The following is a 14511-nucleotide window of genomic DNA, read 5'->3' as shown; positions in this document are numbered from 1 at the left end:
TCTGATTACTTTCTTTAATAGCTTTTACTAATGGACATTGTTTACACATGGCTGATTATGAACATTCTGGAAAACTATAGCTGGTTATAAGCTATTCTCTGTTCTTGCTGAAAATCACAATGACTTATACAAATAAAGGCCTCAGCATTTATTCCTGTCAAATATACAACTCCAGATGAGTTTTCAGTGCAAGATATTGAGAAAGTAATTACAAATTAGCAATTGGCTGAGGTTTCCATAGATACTTCCTTTAATTTGCTTATCCATGATCTTAAACTGCCTAAATCTGGGGTGCTTGCTCTTCTGCCGCCTTCAGGATTTGTGCTTTATTTAATTTTTCTGGAGTCTGGATCTGCGTGGTTTATGACTATGCAAACCAAGGCAAGAACTGAGCTTTAGTATACTTCCTAAAAATATCTAAAACATGCTGAACCTAGCAGAGGGCCTTGGTTCTGCAGTCGGATCTGAGTTCTGGTGCAGCTGCACTTGGATTAGTGCATATGGCAAATTTACCTGCCTGGAGCATGCTTAGGTGGGGTTGAGCTTTTTAATGCTTCTGCTTCAACAGCTTTTTAAAAAACAAGTGTATTTGGTTTTATGGATATGCAAAATTATCCAGTATGAGTTCCTTCAGAGGAGGCCAACTCAAACAGATTAGGTGAGAATAGTGATGATCTAATTTCTGAAGGCATGCCTGTTTTCTGCTGTCAATCCCTAGTAACAGCCTTCTCTGTTCTTCCACTTAAAAATCCAAATTGTGTATGGGCTGGCTCTAAATCTTACGCTTGGTGCTGAGGAGCACAGCTCTGCAGGACACCGCGGAGCTCATCTGCATTTGCCACACATCACAGAGTGGAAGGCCCTCTTGTGAAAGGAGATTCAGGAGCTTTATTGCTGCCATCATCTTCTCTGTCTTCCTGCTTTGGTAATACAAAATTGTTGCTTTCTCTGCAGATCAGCTGGTTTTCACCAGGGGTTGGGGTAAGGGGGAGGTGCGAGGAAAGTGTTCAAATTCAGTCTTTGCTATTAATTTCTAATATAAAGATTCAGTTTGAAATGGCAGGCGGCTCATATCCCTTATAGCCGAATGCAATCAATGCTCATTTACATGTCACTTCAGCTGCTGCTCTGCTGGTACGTTTCCCAGTTTTTAATAAAGCTGAAAAATTGTGATTTTAATCCTCCATGATCTAATTTCTTATGTAGCTTGACAATTTAATCTCAAGGTAGAAGTTGAAGTAGTTGATGGCTCTCTCAAAAGGCCTCCCTCAGTTGCATCTGTCTTGGGTTCTTGGAAGTTGTCATATGGTCCCTGCTGACTGCAGAGGAGGGGGAGAAAGTATAATTATACCCATTTGGTGCATTTGGTTACATCAGGTTTTTTTCCAGAACAGATCTTGATTCAGTAATGAATTTAGCTATAAATGTTATTAAATATAGTACATGCTAAAGCTTAAGCAAAATGGTATGTAGAAATAAGGCACAGCTGGCATTTGTGGGAAGTAGTGGCATGCGGATTTTGAAAATGAGACAACCCATTGTTATATTTTTCAATAATTTGGCTTCAGATAGCATTTTAGAGGCTTTAGTTTTTATTTCTCATCATTATATTTAACATTCAAGACATTTCCTCTCTGTAGATGTTCTAGTTGGTGTTGTTTTTAAAAATCTAGTTTATGTCTCCTTAAGCTCCCTTTTCTGTTGTGAATTACCATTCATAATAAAATAGGCAACATCAAAGCCTTCTGTTCACTATCCACTTAAAACTGTGAATGTGTAAATGTACAACAGTCTGATGCTAATTTCATATTCTTTAAAGCATGAAAGCTCAATTATTTTCTTTCAGAGGTGATTTTAAAACAGATGTTTTCTGCTCTGACCTTCTAATGATTTTGGTATTGAATATGTAGCTGGGAAGTAGCTCAGCATGTGGCAAATGGAATTGTAAAAGGGAAGGATCTTTTATTGTTATATCTGCAAAGCTATGAAAATATAGATACACATACCACAAAAATATGCTGTCATTGAGGAGGCTAACTTTTTTTTTGATAAAATTGAATTGGGAGTCAGTGAACAGCAGGAAGGAAGAAATTAAATAAGGCAGATCCCAGTCCACCTGTGCACGCAACGTCTACATCCAATTCTAGGAAACTTTTCAACCCTCACTTGTTCTGTCCAGGTGAACAATTGCCGTATTTTGCATAGGGTAGTGTTCCTCTGACCCTGGACAGTCATGCTTGCAACACGAGAAGGTTTGGTTTTGAGGCTGTATCATTTCATTTGACTTAAAGATCAGGAAAACAGGCTCAGGACGCATGGCTGTGTGTAATCATAGTAGTTAACACTCATGCCTCTCCCTAGTCCTCTCCTGTATATGAGAGAAATTCAGGTGCAGTAAAAACTGCAGCTGCATGTATGCTACTGATAACACTTCTTTTTTGTTGGAAAGGAAGGAAAAACTCCCTGCATAGAGTTTTATGGGAAAAAAAATCTTGATTTAGATATTTGAAACAGCAAATGCCTTGTAATTTCTAAGGACAGTCATTTGATGTTTTAAACCTTTGTGCTAACAGAAAGCTTGATGAGATAATGACTTGCTACTATAACCATTTGGAGTCAAAATCATGGCTTTAATTATAGCTTGGCTCACGTGTGAATGACTTGACTACCTTTTAGACTCTGACAAGCATTTGTCTGTGTTACCAGACAGCTATCAGGTTTGGCACAACTTGATCAAGAGGTGTTTGAGTAATACCAGAAACGAGAAGAGGATTAAGGGACATTAGCAAGACACTGTGGGAAGTCCCTGCTCTGCTTTACTGCAATGGTTTTGTTTTCATCATCTCTCTTTTTTTTAAATTTATTGTTTATTAAAGGGGGGGGGGGGGGTTGGGGAAGAAGTCTGCCCCTCTTGCTGTGGCTGGCTTTGATTAGCACCTCTCTGGTGGAAGTCAAATGAGTAAACAGACTGCCACAGTCTTGACACTGCTTCACTGAGCTGAAACTTTTGGGGCTAAATTGTCTTCCTGTTCTGTACAAAAAGAAAAGGATACATTCTGATTCACATGAAAGGAGTTGGGAAAGTGGGGCTAAACCTCCCCATAATTTCACCTTGCCCGAATCTTTTGGTAGGGTAATACTGAGAGTGAAACAAGGGTGACGGGGACAGGTCACTCCAGTGCCAGATCATATTTTGCTGAAGCAATCGTATTACATTTCTCAAGGACTCGGTAACACTTTCTGGACTTTCCCCTGCTTTGCAGCAATGGAGCTTTGAAGGAATCGGGTTTGAGAGCGGATAGGAAAGAAAACAGAAAGGTCACTTGTGATATAAGCAGCTTTGCGCTTTTCACCTCGAATGTGATGAGCATGTGTGAAAACTGGATGGAAACCCCACAGCCCTCAGGCCTCCCAGTGATCTGTGCCTTGCTCCCACCCCCAAGTGAAGAAAACACACCTCTGACAATCTAGAGGAAGAGGGCACAGTGTTAGCAGTGATGCTGTGAGCTGTTCATTTCTGTAGGTGTGCTCTCATTTGGAGCTTGTGCCACCTTCCGTAAGAGGCAAGGACTGTTATTTTTGTCTTTTCAGACTTCCTAGGGCCGTTTCAGTCTGTGTTCCTCTCTAGTGCTAATGGTAAATTAGGTAGGATCTGGCCCTTAGTCTGCTTCCACGCACTGAGATGTATGGATTGATTTTGCCTTTTAAGGTCTATCTAGTTATGAAGAGAAAAGGGCAGGTGCTGGGCTTCTAGCAAGTTTAAGGTTCATAGTTTTCTCTCTTAAAAAGAGAAACCCCTCACATGCTGGTTTTCCACTGTGCTCCCAGTATGAGAAGTACTGTGATGAACCCTAGAGCAGGAGGCACAGAGATTTGAGAGGATAGATTCCTGCTCACATAGTGGCCCTAAACTCAAAACCTTCCGGTATGCTAAGCTACACTGCAGTTGTAGTTCATACAGGTTTTATATGAATATTTCTGGGTTATTGCTTAATCTCCATATGTATTAAAAATTAAATCCTATTTTTTCCCTTCCCTTTTTTTTTCTTCCCAAGCAAATATAATTAGAAATATAGGCCTAATCCTGCTATTTGAAGTCGGGGAGAGCAGAATTGCAGACTTGATAGTAAAAGCACAGCTGATGAATCTGCATGTGAATGCAGTCTTGCTTTGTGATGTGGTGGGGGTTTTTTTCCCAATCTGCTTTATATTACTTACTGGTGATAAGTGTCCCTTAAAGTCAGGGGCTTTTCCATTTTGATGTCAAAAGATGCTTCTCTGCTGATATTTTTGTTTATGAAGTTGTATTTTACAGATGTGGCCATTGTAAATTCCAGCTGGTACCTATGAATATTTATTTTTCTACCCATACTCATAATTGGTCTTCCATGTGCAGTAAATATGCATCTACATGTAAAGACATTAATTTTTTAATTGTTCATGATGCACTGTGCAAGTTAAGTAGCTTCTAGGCTCAGTGGGAATGACTGTAGATGAAAGCTCGCAGGCTTTGCCTACAGGGTTCCCAGTAACACTCAGTTCCTTTAATTGTTTTAAAATTAATTTTGATGGTGAAAACAATTATATAAAGGACACTTGCTATAGAGAAAACAGTAATAAAACACTATTATAGAATCTTTACATCAGGAATCGGGGTAGGTTAAAGTAGAATTATGAAAGATGCTTGTTTTTAACAATGTTGTGCAGTCACCACTGGAAGTTTGTTATTTGGGCTCCATGTGTAAAGTAACAAACTACAAAGTTCAGGTGCTCATCAGGTGCTATTAATAGCCATTTTAGTAATGGTCATTTTACAGCACTCCTACTGGTCCCCTCAGACTCCCTTTTTGGCCTAAAACATAGAACTGTTGTGGTCTCTCTGTAAGTAGAGACAAAAGTAATTGGACTGCATTCTGTCTACTCACTATGGAAGGACATCTTACTGACCTGTAGACATGAGTACTTACCTGTCAGGTGCCATACTTTCATTATCTAACGATGCTGTTAATTATACTGTGTCTTGAAAGGCATGAATGTAAGTGCTGAGTGTGGGATTGTAAGAACCCCTGTGAAAAGTAATTGTGAATTTCTACTAGGTTTGGTTGAAGTTCCTATTTACAAGGGTGTGTATGCAAGCAACTGCAGAGCTATCACTCTTGCTAGTACCGGCCAGGCACGAGGGATTCATATTTAATAGATGGAAACAGGATTGCTAAAGATTATATATTTCATTGCAGATGTGACGAGTATGTCACACAGCTGGATGAAATGCAGCGGCAGCTTGCGGCAGCTGAGGATGAGAAGAAGACTCTGAACTCCTTGCTTCGGATGGCTATCCAGCAGAAACTGGCATTGACCCAGCGCCTGGAACATTTGGAGCTAGACCACGAGCAGTCCAAAAGGGTGCGCACAAAATCTGCTTCCAAAGCCAAGAGCGGTAACCCTAGTGTAAGTCATATTCGGTCCTGCGGAGACAGGTCTGAAGGATCTGTCCTTAACAATGAGGTTTTTTGTAGTGAGAAATATAAAATCTATTGTGACTAGGACAGGTGTGTAGAAAAATCATATTATGCATCTTATTTTAAGCTGTAACTGTCAGCATAAATCCCCACTATCTAATGTCGCAGTGAGTTGGCTTGTACTAGTATGTTGTTGAACCAGGTAATACAAATTGTATTATGGTGGTCTTAACTGTAACTAATTCATAAGTATGGGGATGCTATTAACAAGTTAATAGTGGAAAGGAATTAGCTTTTTCCACAATTAACATGTATGGGGTTTGCTGTTTATGGTAAGTGTTAAAAGAGTACACCTGATATAGTATATCTGGTGCTACTAATTGTAGTTTGTATAGCACAAATGTGATCCTTTCTCCAGGGTTGCAGCATACTTCAGTAAATGCTTTCACAGGCAGAAACAAACGGAAAACCTTCCTTGTTACTGTGGCTTAAGAAGTGGTGAAAGGCAAATGTTAAAATTAGAGGCATGTCTTGAAAATGCAGATCATTTTGAAGCTGGAACCAAATTTAATTTGCCTGTTGTGGCAGATACTAAGAACTTGCTGTCATAACACCACTGACCAAAGTCCTAAAGCTTTTATAGGCTATAAAAGCTAGAAAAAACTTGGTAGGGTACATTATTTACACTCTGCTTCCCTCTCTTCGGAGGGTTAACCAGAAGAAACTTGCACATTTATATTAAAATATGCAATATTTACCCCATCTGATATAAAACTTAAAATTTTAAGAATTGGGATCCTACCTGGTAGACAGTTCCACTTTAAGAAGTTATGCTGTGGAAAAGTGTCATGTCCTGAAAGGATCTTTGTGGTCTCATGTTGCTCCTTGCAAGCATAACACTTCGGAAAGAATCTGTTTTTATTACTGTAGCCACACAACATACATGTGTAGAATTAATGTGACTATGGTCTAGTATTGTCAGTCACAAAACAATTTTTCTCAGCTTTCAGTATTAATCTAAATAGGATAGTATGTCAGAGCTCTGATCATTTTTTTAAATACATGGAAGATATCACATTCCTTATGCAAGCACATGTTTCACAGGGCTCTACATTATAGGCACAGGAAGTTGAACCAGATCATCCTGCTAATAATTATTTATGAAGTAGCTTAGTATACATATTAGTCTTTAAAAACACATAAACCTTTGTCTACTATTGAACTTTTAAGGGGCCTTTTTAGCCGCTTAATTACAATATGTTTGATAATATGAAAGTGTACTTCATAATTGGTGCCTACATAAGAGAAAAAGATTGAAAATGTTGCTTCCGAAACTGCGGAAAATTTGTGGAGCACAAGGCACACGTTTTTCTTTAAACCAGAGTTTTAAAGTGCCTAGCCTCAAATTTTATTTTAATGTAAAGCCCTGTTCATTTTGTACTCTTTCAAAATAATTTGTATGCCTATAGTATTACTAAAAGCAATGCGAGACTGCACAGTTGTCTGCTTGATAGTGATGTTTTTTAAAGCCATTCTAATATTCCTGGTGTGGTACTGCCTCATCTCACTACCATTTCTTGTAGATGGTCAGCAGCTTGCTTCCTGTGCATTGCCGCTCTGCCTATAAGTAGTCAGGAGATATCACAGTACTAATATAAGGTAATAAGGAGCACAGCTTGTTCTCCCAGTGAGGGGAAACCCCATGGGATTTTGGCTTCCCAGATGTTAGGGAGCGGGGGGAGAAGAGAGCCTTCTAAACTCACACAATGAGATTTTAAACAAATGGAATCGTAGAAACGTTGCTACAAAGCTGGGAAACATCAGATTGCCACAGTCCAGGGCCAGAATTGCATTTACCAACGTGGAGAGGAGGAAACAAAGCCCCACGTGATTTAAGTCTAATATGTTGCTCAAACATCACTGCCTGAGAAGTTTAAACAAATAGCAATTCTGGCTTTAGAAACTAGGCCCTGTGCGTCTGTTATTACTTTTTTTTGGAAAACACTGAATTCTCCTGAATTTGAGCTTTAATATTGCTAAATAGCAGGTTTGATATTTTAGAAGTGAGACATCTTTTAACAGTTTTCAATCCTGCTTTTCTCTTTGCTGCACAATCTTCCAAAAGGCCTTTATTCTTCTCATTCCTGCATTGTCATTTAAAAATACTTTGTAAAAGCAGGCATTTGAGTGCTAACTTTCTCTGCTCCAAAAGAAACAGTTACAATTTAGCTTCTGCTATGGTAGGGAGCTTTAATACAATTTTCACTGCTTCCATGTCTCTAATGGCAGTAGTTTTGCAAAATACTAATGGCAAAAAGGTAAATTGGAAAAACTAATTGAAGGCATTGTTAGTTTTTTTCAAATTAACTGGAACTTTCTGTAAAGATTTCGGTGTTACCAGACAGTGACTATTACTGTCAATCTTGGCTCATGCTTTCAGTTCCAAATATGAGCAATTATGCTATTAACCCAGTAGTCTTAATAGTCATTTCCATATTCATTCATTTCCGTGAATCGTTAAAAAACAAAACAGCCAACCTGACTGCTATCTGAGCTTGTCAAGGTTATGGCTTAACTTCTTGTAGCACCTGTTGTAGAAAGAAATGAGGAATGGTGGTAAGGTGACTTGATCCTGCTGTTTGTATTTTTAGATAATGTTTAGATTGAGTCTTGTAATTCTTGATTAACAATTTCTTGAAACGTACATTTGCTGTAAGTCTTTCGTATCACTTTGAATGGGTTGGGATAAAGCATGGAAAATTCCTTAAGCCATCACCTACCTCTACAAGCAGGCTCTTTTTCTGAATGATACTCTCTGCATTGGCCTGCATGATATACTGACCTGCATGTTTCTGGAGAGCCTAAAGCTTCACTGAAAATGTTTCTTGCACATTCATTGCTATTAACTTGTGCTTGAACAGCAAAGCTTTATTCAGTACTTGTAAGAAACCTTCTTTCTGCAAAACTATTGCTTCGAAGCTAAACCCATAAAGCATTGTTTCATCAGCTTGGAGAGCATCTGTGAGCTAAAATGGCTGCTTCTACCCCAGTAAGTTAAGACACCCTTAACCAACTAACCAGCTTTTGCAGCATGTCGGTTTAAGTTTTCAGTTCTTTAATTGAGAAATAAACACTGATTTTTTTTTAAATTATTTTTTTTCTAATGCTATTTTATTTTTCCATTTTTCAGCTGTAGAGTAGTCCCTGGAGAAGGCCTTTCCAACAGTGCAACAGCATTTCTTAGCCTCTTTCATTGTGGTTAAAAGTGGTAGCCCATTGCACAAAGAATGGAAACCACTGACCTGATCCTAACTTTTGAAAACACCTTTTCCTATATACTACCTGAAACTTTCCTTTTATGTCTGAAGCTATAAAACAAACAAGCTTTACCTATAAGTGCTGATGCAGTAAGAAAACTTACAAGTGCTGAAGAAACTTACTTCAAACGTAACGATCACCATATTAGTTTTACGATCTACTAGAAATGTTCGGATGGGAGAATTTCTTATTTCATTGCAGTTGCTCATTTCTTATCAGATTGTTAAACCTGTGCACTTTTGATATTTTGATATTTTTCTTTAGCTTCTTTAACTCCTTATGTAGAAGAGTTTATATAAATGCAGTGGTTTGTGCTCATAGTCTCTCTCCAATTTGGGCTTGTGATTTTTGAATTCTACATCAGCATGTGGCAGAGATTTTTGGAGGGCTCTAGATTGTGATTAGAAAAGAGTTTCAACAAAAAACAGGAGCTCTGCTAAACTGTGTGCTGTGCTTCAGCAGCTTTTTTATTATAAAATGTTAAGCTTTATATGTTTAAATTACTGATTTTTTTTTTTTTTTTAAACTGCCATGTTCATTAAGAAATCCAGGGTATTCAAATTCTGGGGTTTTTTTCATATTGTATTATTATTCTTAGGAATAGTTCAATGTAACAAGAAGAAAACTTGACTTTGCTCTGGTTAAAACAGTAATAGGCACTTGAAAAATATTAAATAAGTAGTATTACCTATAAATTCCAGAATTCCTGGGTTTTAGGAAGTTGAAGTATTATTGATTAACGGAATTTTATACAACTATACCAGTTAAATTCCAAATTGGAATTGTTTTGTTACTTTTTCATTTTATTGTGCCAAATTCTGGTACATTTAGAAAGAAAAATTCTAAAGTTGTCAATGATAGGGTGTTATATATCAGCGCCTTTCTGTCATTAATTATTGCCAGTAGTGCCTTTAATAATTTTAAGGGAGACTCTTAGAATAGCTTAGTCTAAGTCCTGTAACTTAGAAGACATGGAATGGCTGTTTTGGAATTTATGAAAAACATGGAGCAATAAGTGCAAAGTGAACTCCCCTTTCGCACATTTTTAATGGGTAGTCTTACTATAGAGATTATATATTCAAGGAATTGTAAAAAATTCTGTTAGTCAATGATATTTCATCATGCAAATCCTTGCAAATTCAGGGGTATAGAGAAAAAAACAAACCCGAATACATTTTGGGAACCAAATGGACTCATGTTGAACAAATGAGCAAGATGTATTGACACATTTGTGGTAACAGTACAAAGAACGTATCAAGAATATTGATGTTATGTTAGCTTTGTATGGTGGTGGATGCAGTTAACCATAGTATTGTTTGCAAATGTGAACAACAAAACATTGATATCTTCTCTTGCATGTTGTATCTAATCATTGTAATTTCAGGAAACAGAAACAGAGAAGTGCATCAACAAGCTGTACCTATCTCTCTACCGTTTGTTGAGGCTCACATAAATGATTAAATTGGTACTTATTGGGGGGGAGCCTTCCCACTCCTCAAAAAAAGTACAAATTGAAATAATATTGACAGCAGGGAAAAGATTTCTGTTTGCTGGAAAAAAAGCATTATTATTATTATTCCTAGATGTGGGGACTTATATTTCCATCTTCTGTTACAGTATTGATTCATAAGAAAAGTTGTTGCATTTAAAATTACTACATTTGTATGTGGGTATTTATTTGAAATGATGTCGAAGTACTGTATTATGTTTTATGTGCATTACCTTTTAGTGGTGGATTGGTCTCCATTTAACGTCATATGCATGTATTCTTGCCAAGTAACCTTTACACAGATCTGAAAAAAAGAGTTAAAGAGAAAATGTGAAAACTTCTTAAAAGGATAACTGTGTGTTAATTGGATAACCTTAGGAGGTATAGAGGGCAAAATGTTACTTCCAAATTAATAAAAAAGTGCTTAATGTAGGAAAGCAATCTGCCTGCGTAAAGGTAGTCACATTGGCAGTATCAATAAAAGAGAAAAGGAATCGCGTTTTCTGCTTGTTGTGTTTGTGTTTTAAGAAGGCGCCATTTGAATTAGTCTTTAAATACTAATTTTTATCTGAGAGATAGAACTGAGTTTACTGCAGTCCTAGAAAATTAATTATTTGTGCTCATATTTGGGGAGCACCATGCTCTGTGCTGTTTCATGAGATTTCCTGGATTAGTTTTGGCCTGGATCAGACCAGTTTAATCTGTTTCACCAAACAGCCATGCAAACACCAGTGGCAGTACAGGAGTGGGGAGGGTGGGACTAAGGCTTTTGGTGGCAGTGGTGACAAGTCTTCCTGAAATTACATCTGTAACTCCTCATATACTCTCAAAAATGCGTTATGATGATGTTTATCCAGTAGAATTAACAAACTCACAAAAACCCCATAAGTAGTATGCTTAAAGTCTGAGGGCGAGGCTAAGGTTTGCCCCATCAATACAAGGATATGAATTGATATTGGCCCCTAGAAATATTAAATACAGTTTTATACTACAGCACAACAATGTCCCCAGGTAGGATTCCTAGAACTAGTCTGCTTAGCGTTTATCTGGTAGCAGTCAGTTGCATTACACCAGCCAACCAACATAACTAATATTGTAACTGGAGAGTAATATGACAATTTTTACTTGGGCATCGAAAATTCTTGTTGACTTGTGTGCTGTAAACTAGCAGAGCGTATTTGCTAGAACGCTTGCCCTGACTGTATAGTTTTGCATTTGCTATAATGGGAGCTTTATCTGCAGGGTGATCTAAGGGAGAAACGTGGTATAAATATATATGCACGCAAATGACAGAAGAACAAGAACAAACCTGTTGAAATAGAACAGTCTGGTTCAAAAATGCTTTAGTAAGAAAATAAGAGAAGAAGAATATTTAGCTTAAAAGCTTGTCTAGTGACTGGCTATTAATTAAAACATCAATTTCTCTGACTCTCTTCTGCGTAGAAAAAAATACAGTGCCTGGAGGGAATGTCGCCTGTGCTGGATGGGGAGGGTGGGTCACCAGCTACATTCCAGACTGCAGATATTGCTCTATTTAGTCTCCAGGAAAGGAATCTGCCAGCTAATGTAACACTGCTGTTTGCCATGGATTCAGGAATTCAGTGGGATCATTTGTTTCTTGCAAGTGAGGCTTGAAAACAAACTACTAACTTCCCAGAGGGAGAACAGGGCAGATTTGCAGATGTACTTAGATGCCTCAAAAAGAGAAACAGGCCTAAATGTCCCCATGTACCTAGTTTTGTGGGATGAAGGCAAAGAAAATTAAGATATAGGTGCTTTTTGGAGATCCCACTGGATAAGATAGTAAAATTCAGCTACACAAATATTTACAGGAGTTACAGTTTCAAAAATATATTCCTATTCTTGTGTTTTTTAAAGGCTGATGATGCAGATTGACCTACAGGACCAGGAAAATGGTATTTTTCCACCCAAGGACTTAGTAGAAACAATGAAAAACTATAAAGATCACCTATGTGAGCTCAAAAACAAGCAAAGCAGCTGGTTAACATGGTTATTTTGAGTATATGGTTGTTTTGAGTAGGTACTTATTTTGAGTATTATATTGAATGTTTATAAAAGCTTCAAGCAAGCATTCATTAGTGGTTGCTGGGAAAAACACTGATGTACAAACTACTCAAAAGATTACTTCATCTTATTCCTTTCTTTTCTTCCAAGAGAGTTGTCCCTCCCCAGTAAAGGAGGAGGGTTGCTGCTTCTCAGTGCAAAGGCAAATTTCCCCAAGAAGGAGCCATCACAGCTGCAAAGTGAACTTTTTTCCCTTGTGTACTGAGCATGGTATCTCCAAGGTAATCCGAGACAGGATCTTGTGCATTGAATCGGCGTCAGCCAGCCTTACCTTACCCAACCCTGTGACTTTGGGACACACTGCTGTAACTAGGTCATCAGATGTCATAAGGATCAAGTGAAGTGGCTGTAAAATGTCTTAGATCCAGTAACTGTTTAAAAAAAAAAAAGCCAACAAACAGGCTGGATCTGTTTCTTGGATAAAGTAGACTATTTCTGAAGCAATATAGCAAGTGGGAGCAGTGTAATGAAAGCTGATTTTTGTGATTACGGTGGAGAAAACCTGAGAAACCGTTTAAGTTAGTTTGAGTTAGCCACATGTAGATGAAGTGAATTTAAGCTAGGCTGAAGTGAGTTCTAAGTATGCACACCCAGATTTCCACCAGCTTAGCAAGCAAGAGTCGAAGTTGGTTGACTAAGCTGGAAATGACTTTATGGGCAGAACCCACAAATACTGTGGCTTTTTACTGAATCAAGTGTCAGGTTAGGAGGACACTGCGAAGGCCAAAAATGTACCTGCCCAATTCTCTTTATGTTGCATGGATTTTGAACATCTTTATATTTTTAAAATATCTCTATGATTTAACTTTCAAAAATGTCAGCAGTTGGACATTTGTCAATGTCCTGTGCTAAAATACTGTAACCTGCTTAACAGGCAGGAGAAACTTTAAAACTGATGATTTAGTATATATATTTATTAGTTATGTATATATATAGTATATATGATTAATGAGATCATATGTATTAAAAGAGCAGAATTTTAAAAAGTAAATTCTTGCTAGGGCTTCCATAATTCATTATTCTCAATAATGGTATTTTTTATCTTTTTTTGGAACTGGTTAACTATTTCTGCTTTTCAAAGAGTAGTGTATTGGAGGAATTACAAATTCCATCTTTAAGGAGAGAAGGAAAAACAACTGTTCATTTTACTATATGCTGCTTCGTATTGCTTGACATTAAAAAGATAGTTTATCTTCTCCTTGAAACCTTACTCCCTACTTTTTACACAGAAATTTTAGGTTAAAAGAGTCTCCCAATATTCAGGTGCATGCTAACTCAAGGCTAAGGGAAACACTCAATTTGGCAATTTCATAATCACAAACATTTTTCGCTTAATTCCTGGTGAGGAGACTGTTCCTAACTAGGACAGTTTGTATCCTTATTCCAAATTATATTGAGCATTCAGGCAGCTTCTACTAACCTCAAATGTTATTTAGCTTATTTTCCTGTGTGGCTTCTACCCTGGAATTCAAATGAATGCAGCTCAAGGCTTTATCAAGGGATAAAGAGTAAAGTGTTTGATCCAGCAGTAGAACATTAGCTTCCTGTTATTGCCAAATGAACAATGAGCCTTTATTAAGCCAATTATCAAAGTCTTAGAGACTGAGCATTAATATCTCTCCATTTAGAAGACTGACGTCTCTGTCAGGGGGAAGACTGTTGAGCCTACGCCATTGACAGCTTCGGGAGGAGGTTTTTAAAGTGTGATCTTACCAGGATCGAAAGAATAGCCTGAACTTGTGTCTTATTAGGATGGGGAAATCATTAATTCTCTTTAGCTGGTAGTCGTGTGGTTATTTGGTAACAGCTCTGAAGAATAAGATTTGGTTTGTAAAAGCGAGTTCCTTGTGGTTTTGTCTTTCTCCGTAGGGTGAGAATTCCTAGCTATCAGCTACTGCCAGTGTACGCGTGCTTTTCACGCTTAGGGTGACAAGGTTTTTTTGGTTAGTGCAAATACTTGAGTCAAACAGCAGAGAGCTCAGGCATGACCAGAACAGCCAAGGCCCCAGCACCTGCTGGCAGCGAGTCACCTGCATGGTTTTAGCTGCAGGTACTGCTAGTTAGGTTAGCACTGGTAGTTACTCACCTCTACAGCCTGAAATGCCAGAGGTTTGCTGCGCTTCACATCTGTTGGCAGAAAGTTGTTTACTCTTTCCTGAC

At 37.9% G+C, this 14511-nt stretch overlaps 1 protein-coding gene across 5 annotated transcripts in view; it reads left to right on the top strand.

Moving 5' to 3' along the window:
- BICD2 (BICD cargo adaptor 2) overlaps positions 1 to 10765 on the top strand; it is a 96486-nt gene extending 85721 nt beyond the window's left edge. The window contains exons 7-9 of one of the 5 annotated variants that reach the window (XM_074836771.1): positions 5238 to 5403; positions 7043 to 7118; positions 8650 to 10765. In XM_074836771.1, the coding sequence (XP_074692872.1) occupies positions 5238 to 5403; positions 7043 to 7090 (214 nt within the window). In that variant the 3' untranslated portion in view covers positions 7091 to 7118; positions 8650 to 10765. Of the gene's footprint in view, positions 1 to 5237; positions 7119 to 8649 lie in introns of those variants that run through there. The other 4 variants (XM_074836769.1, XM_074836772.1, XM_074836770.1 and 1 more) reach the window with 4 other exon arrangements.
- The last annotated feature ends 3746 nt before the right edge of the window (positions 10766 to 14511 follow it).

The sequence above is a fragment of the Strix aluco genome, chromosome 11, assembly GCF_031877795.1.
Source record: "Strix aluco isolate bStrAlu1 chromosome 11, bStrAlu1.hap1, whole genome shotgun sequence".
Classification (NCBI taxonomy): Eukaryota; Metazoa; Chordata; class Aves; order Strigiformes; family Strigidae; genus Strix; species Strix aluco.
This window is presented reverse-complemented; position numbering and strand designations above follow the sequence as displayed.